Source organism: Acanthopagrus latus, chromosome 7 (assembly GCF_904848185.1).
Source record: "Acanthopagrus latus isolate v.2019 chromosome 7, fAcaLat1.1, whole genome shotgun sequence".
Taxonomy (NCBI): domain Eukaryota; kingdom Metazoa; phylum Chordata; class Actinopteri; order Spariformes; family Sparidae; genus Acanthopagrus; species Acanthopagrus latus.
The window spans coordinates 24,033,570-24,039,569 of record NC_051045.1 but is presented as its reverse complement, the minus strand read 5'-3'; the positions used below and the strand labels follow the sequence as shown (position 1 = coordinate 24,039,569).

The 6,000-nt window shown below is 43.5% G+C and overlaps 1 protein-coding gene and 1 long non-coding RNA gene across 2 annotated transcripts in view; one reads left to right on the top strand and one right to left on the bottom strand.

Annotated features, from left to right (window-relative positions):
• Positions 1 to 550: 550 nt before the first annotated feature.
• On the bottom strand, positions 551 to 2,685 carry LOC119023343. Its single transcript, XR_005076242.1, has 3 exons — positions 2,550 to 2,685; positions 1,126 to 1,182; positions 551 to 828 (listed from the first exon to the last, which is right to left on the bottom strand). It is a non-coding gene; the product is annotated as an uncharacterized LOC119023343 (long non-coding RNA).
• Positions 2,686 to 2,961: 276 nt separating this feature from the next.
• Positions 2,962 to 6,000, top strand: part of LOC119022182 (V-set and transmembrane domain-containing protein 2-like protein) — a 57,849-nt gene continuing 54,810 nt past the window's right edge. The window contains exon 1 of the mRNA XM_037102778.1: positions 2,962 to 3,324. Coding sequence (XP_036958673.1) covers positions 3,207 to 3,324 — 118 coding nt within the window. The 5' untranslated portion in view covers positions 2,962 to 3,206. The remainder of the gene's footprint in view (positions 3,325 to 6,000) is intronic.

Sequence of the window (6,000 nt, the reverse complement as noted above, 5' to 3'; positions counted from 1 at the left end):
TACTTAACAATCCTGTCGGCGAGTCAAGCGTTTTAAATAATCAGCGAAGTTTATCAACTGTTCCTAATTTGCAAAAGTGCATTTAATGTAGAGAAACTCTTATCTCTACATTAAAGGAATGCTGCATGTCAGTAATATTTCCTTCATTGAAGACAGATTTCATCCATCTGCATCCCACCAGCTAATGATCAGAATGGTAATTTTTTTTATGACCGTTTTTTGGTAATCCGTGCATCACTATCACACAAAAAAAGGTGGATTTGCAGCAGCGCTCCTCCACATCCTCCGTTAAATATCAGTATATTTTCTCATATGCAGTCAAACGGATTTGTTGATGGGACAGATGACCGTGCAGCCACGGACCACATACTGTACCTGTCCCTCAGCCAAGATGAGAGTTGCGGTTTTATGGCAGGTCCTGACACACCTGGCTCCTAAAGGAAATGGGAGATAACACCCTGATTGGTTTCATATAGGTTATGCCCCAAACACACCCATGGCTAATGAAGAGTTTAAATACAACCCCTTTGCGTCTAGCTAACTAGTAAAATTGACTTGTGCATCCCATGAATGCATCTGTGCGATGCTTTCCAGACCAGGTGCCAGATCCTTTAAATAGGGTCCTTTGTGTCTTACCACTGTTGACTGTTATGTAAATCTGTATGAACAGCACATTTATTTTCCATCTGTTTATGGAAGACCACATCTTGGAATGGAAAAGTACATGAACACCTGGTATAATGGCTTTTTATTTAAGAGGGTAATTGGAGTCAGGTCATCCACTCAGTGTGTTGACATTCAAATATAGGTACCAGCAAGGTCCTGGCTCTGTAAAAAAAAAAAGAAATGGCTTCAAACTTGATTTGCTTGTACAAGCAAAGGTCAAGTGAGGTGAAACATGCCTCTGTAAAGGCAGAAGAAATTTAAGATGAGTATCACCCATATATCTGACGGTGTTCCGATCAGATCAGGGCACAGTGTTACACAATGTTATAGGAAAGGTATACATCAAGTCTACAACATTAACGCATTTGAGCTTCCCACGCTGAGCATGACTTCAGACCAAAACGGCCCCCGTGTAAATATAATATATGTTGTGAAGAAAAACAGAAACTGCTTACTCACCTAAACCTGGTGGGAGAGCCTCATGGTTTGCTGACTTGGGGTCTGGATGGCTTGCAGCTAAACGCACAATGAGTGACAACTGTATTAATATTACAATTGCCCCTTAGGTGAAGCAGAGGTTGGCTCACAATGCAACAATAACTGTTAACAGGGAAAATCAGACCATCCACATGTTATCTGCAAGAAATCCAGAACTTGCTATATCACAGTTCTGGTTTCAATCTAACTGTGTATTTGTTCTACTTATGCATGGACAAAAAAACAAACATAAGATAAAAGAAGATAAAACCCTTTGTAGGGGCTATAGCAAGTTAATGTAAATTAACAACACATATATTATACTCAACTCTAACAATTTAAGAAATGATCTAAATCAACAATTTTTTTAAAATTTTGAAGCATTTATTGGAGAAATCCTGTTAGCAAAGGTCATACTAAGCTTTCCTCTGGGTTGTTTCCTTCAGGCCATTTGGACACAGCATATAATTTTGCCTAACGGGATGGAAATAAAACCCCTTGGCTTTGCTGCCCTGCTGAGGGAAAAAAAAGTGCTTGAGATCAATGAAGACTACAGAAGCACTTACAAGTCCAATAGCCCATATCACAGTGCAACTTGTCATTGGAAATTGTATCTTCTGTTGGCCAATATGAGACTACCATGAGGCTGCATTTCAGCACCATGGACAGCAACACGCCAAAGCACAAGTATGTGTCCTGCAGGAAGAAACTCTCTGCAGGATGGAGCTTTAACAGGACTTTCTCAATACTTCTTTGGTCCAAATGACAGGCTGAAGGTTTCACTTTTTTGTCCACTGACCAAATGGCTAGTGAATGTTTAAAGTTTACCAACTAGTCAATAGATTACTATTGTTTGGTTTTGGACTGTTAAGTTAAGCTTATCTTGCCACCTGCATGTTGTACTAGTATTTGGCTGGTGGCATGTGCTAATGTTAAGCTCTGCCTATGAATGTCTTGGATTTCAGGCTTCTTGCGACTGGTCGGGGCAGTTGATTTATAGATAGATTTTTTTTAAGCAAAAGAGAAAAAAAAAACTGTCTTATATTCCATGACTAAATAAACAAAGTGACCTTAATGGACTGCTTGTTACTTGGACTACTTTGTTTATATTTGGCGGACCCTGCCATCTTTCTAGCTTCAAACAGTGTTCTCGGGACATTATTTTCCTCTGAGAACATCTTGCTTATTCAGTTATGGAAATAAGTTTGTATTTCCTCAAAAACTCAGATCCTCATTCTTCATCTAAATGTGGCTATCGACATAAAAGACAGCTTCCTAGAAAAAAAATGTTCTGGTAGAATTATGACAGATAGGCTGAAGTTGCGTAATTTTCATTAGAGTTGTATTATGTTTACTTCAAGAAATGTCATAACCAAAATAAAAAAGTAAAATAAATAAAACCCCACCTGTGTTCATGTGTTGGGTCATTTGCTAACGTTAGCCACCTGACACAATCAGAGGCAGCCCTTTAGCCCACCCTGCTAACAAACAGGGTTTTTTTGGGGGGGGGGGTTGAGACTCTCCACTTATGCAAGGCTGTTTATCAGTTTATTATTTACTCAACTAATTTTAATGAGGACTATTAATTAATAACACATACTCATAATAATCACACGCCATTAAGCATAACCGCGTGTTTCTTTGTCAGAAAACGCAACGTCCTAAACTTAAAAGCTGCCGGACGTGCTTCCAATATCACTCCTCTCATCACCGATATTCCCCAATGCAAGCCGCGCCACTCCCCATCTGGGAGCGGTCTCCCTCCGCCGTATGTAGAGCCGACCGGAGAGAAGCAGCGCCTCAGTCAGTGTGCTGGCACGGAGCGACGCTGCAGAGACTCCTTCGCGCCTTCGCTTCCTCGCAGGTACCTCGCTCCCTTCCTCGGCAGAGCAAGTCACCTGGATTAAGAACAAAAAGAAACAAAACAAAGAAAAAGACAAAAAAAAAAAAAAAAAAAAACCCAAACAAATCTTTATTATTTTTTTTCCTTCCCGACGCGCACTCCACCCGATGTGATAGAGACAAGAGAGGGGAAAGGAGAGCAGACCAAAAACAGAAGAGACATGGGAGCGTTCAGGCTGCTGCTGGGGAGTTTACATTACATGGGACTCTACATGCAACTTAGTGTCTCCACGAGGCAAGCTGGACACGGCGAGATAGAGAACCACATCTCTGGGAACGGTAGGTGTGAGGTCCGCTCCACATCTCCCCCCTCTGTCATTCATCTTCTTCTTCTTCTTCCTCTTCTTCTTTTTTTTTTCAATTTATTTTAATTTATTCATTTTTGGTTGTTGATGAGGGGACGCCAGAGGGGCTGTGTGGAGTAAGTGATGCCATCTGCTCACATGCAGAGGAGGAATTAAAACAAAGAAGCGGCACGCAGCCTGAGAGAAGGCTGAATGCTGCGCGTTGTCTTTGACTGTGTGTAACCACAGAGCTTATGGTAGGCATGCTGTCAGTCATGGCAAGAGGAATAGTTTAGGTCCGTGTGTGTGTGTGTGTGTGTGTGTGTGGGATGAATCAGCCTGTCATTCAGTCAGCTCATGTCTACCCATCTCATTAAACGTGGCTGTTCAGAGGGCTCCATGCACCTGTGGTTGCTCTTTCTAATGACTCTTTGATAGCACCGGCGGTGTGAGCGTCTGTGCTGTACGCCGAGCCTGCGCTCATGACAGACAGGATGTTCTGTCTCTCGGAGAGCTGCGGCTCCTCTCGCCCTCCTCGTCTCCTGATCAGCGGGGTGATTCATCCACGCGGAGCAGAGGCGATGTCAGCTGATAGATGGAAGTTAATATCCTCTTTTTAGTATCCCACACCGGACAACCTGCCCTCAGATCTGCCTCCCTCTGTCTCATCAGGAGCTTCCCTAAATGGCCTCCAGTGTTTGCACATCGTTACGTCATGCGGACTGGCACAAACACACACACACACACACACACATACACACAGTGTGTGTCAGGGCTCTCTGGTTTGTTTCGGTAACTTTGGCCCGGGCTGCCAGTCTCCACAGGTTGTGCAGGGCACGATGTGTGTGTGGGTGGGAAATCGAGCAGGGAGGAGGTGATGGAGAACGAGCGGAGGTGATGACCAACAAGTGCCCTTGAGGCTCGAATGCAGTAGATCGGAATCCCAACTTGACTTTCTTCTGTCGCGTCGAGTAAAAACCCCAAATCACAGTTTGCCTCAACTTCACAATCTCTTCATCCCCCAAACATCCACGACACAGATCTCCTCCCACGCACTGAGCTGCACTCTGCAGTTTTTTTCAATAATTATATCAAATCTCAGAGCAAGGTTACAACACACAGGTGAGTCATATTCCCCTTGGAACGGGATACTGATTTGCGCAAATATAATTATGTGGTCACATATGATCATGTCTGTGATTAATTGAAACTTGAAGCAGAACTCGTAAACCTCAGACCGCTTTTCCCCCTCTAGCGGCAGCTGGGTCGCTTTTTTCCCCCCAGAGTCGCGACTTCCGACAACAAAGAACAAAATATGGGTTCATTCATTTATTTAGTCTGCAGTGGAGATGTCAAAGCAGCTAGAGATGGTGCCGTGCTCTCAGCCTGATTGGATCACCAGCCAGTCTTGATGTTCCCAGGAGATTTCACGTCCGCATTCAAAACAGCATGAAAGCGAGGCTTACGGGGAAACCATTCTACCAGTCTAAATGTTGATGGTGCCATTTTTCTATAGCCGTTACACTGTGCAATCAAAATTTAAGTTGAAGTAGAAAGCTTGTCTATTGCTTGTTTAGAGGAATAGTTCAACGTCCTGGGAGATAGACTCATCCCTCTCTCACAGAGACTTGGTTAACATCAATCCCTCTCACATTTCTGTCTGTCAAGAATGGACTACAGCTGCGAGATTGGATTTCTCATCAGGGAATCCTTCAGAATCATCCTGGGATTTCCCCAACGCCTCGTGTTTACGCGACGCTGAGCCAAACGTCTCCCTGCTCTAGCTTAATTTTTATCGTAAAATCCGAGTGACATCAAGCTCCTCGCCAAGAAACTAACACATTTGTTTCCTAAAATTTCGAATTATTCCTTTAAGTCTCGCCCACTTGTTTTTTTACCACATTCGCTGACTTCGGTGCTGGACGGGGGAGTTTGTTCAGTTGTCACAGACGTGCCTCAGGTTTCACAGCATGACCTTAGTATGATCACAGTGGTCACATGCTGCTGGTACTGTAACCTCTGCCTCTCATTAAAGATCGTTTCTGGCGTTAGATGAAGGTCCCTCTTGATCTTCCTTCTTCCGCTCTCTGAGTTCGGGTCGATGCTGCGACGAGCCGGTGTTCGCAGACAGCTGATGTCTGTTTCCAATGTTCACTCAGCCTTCTTGTCATCGTTCCCATTTCATCCATGGAGTGTTCCTCACAGCTGTCACATGTGCTGTCCAGTCCTTCTCTCCGGGGGCACCCCTGTCTGTTGGTTTTACCAGCAGAGATCTCAAAGTGTTGGAAAGCTTGTGGTCAGTTTAAAACTGTGTTCTGTCAGCCTGGCCATGAACGGGAGCCCCCCCACAGTTTAGCCGTGCTCGTCTTTGTCTTGGGGTTTTCATCACCCAGTGTATCACATCATCATACATACGTTATCATATCATTAGACTTATAAGCCATCGGTTAAATATTTTGTAAAATCCTTTTAAAAGGATTTCTCAGGATTTAACAATATTTTGTATTTCACTTTTTGACTCCATTTGGAGCAAGATGAGTAATATTTCATTGCAGATTGGTGCATGCAGAACATAACGCATCCGAGTGTGTTTTCAGACTGAATAATTTGCTTGTGCTAACAGTGGGTGTGTGGGATTTTTATGGAAATGAGTGTATGCAGATACACTTGT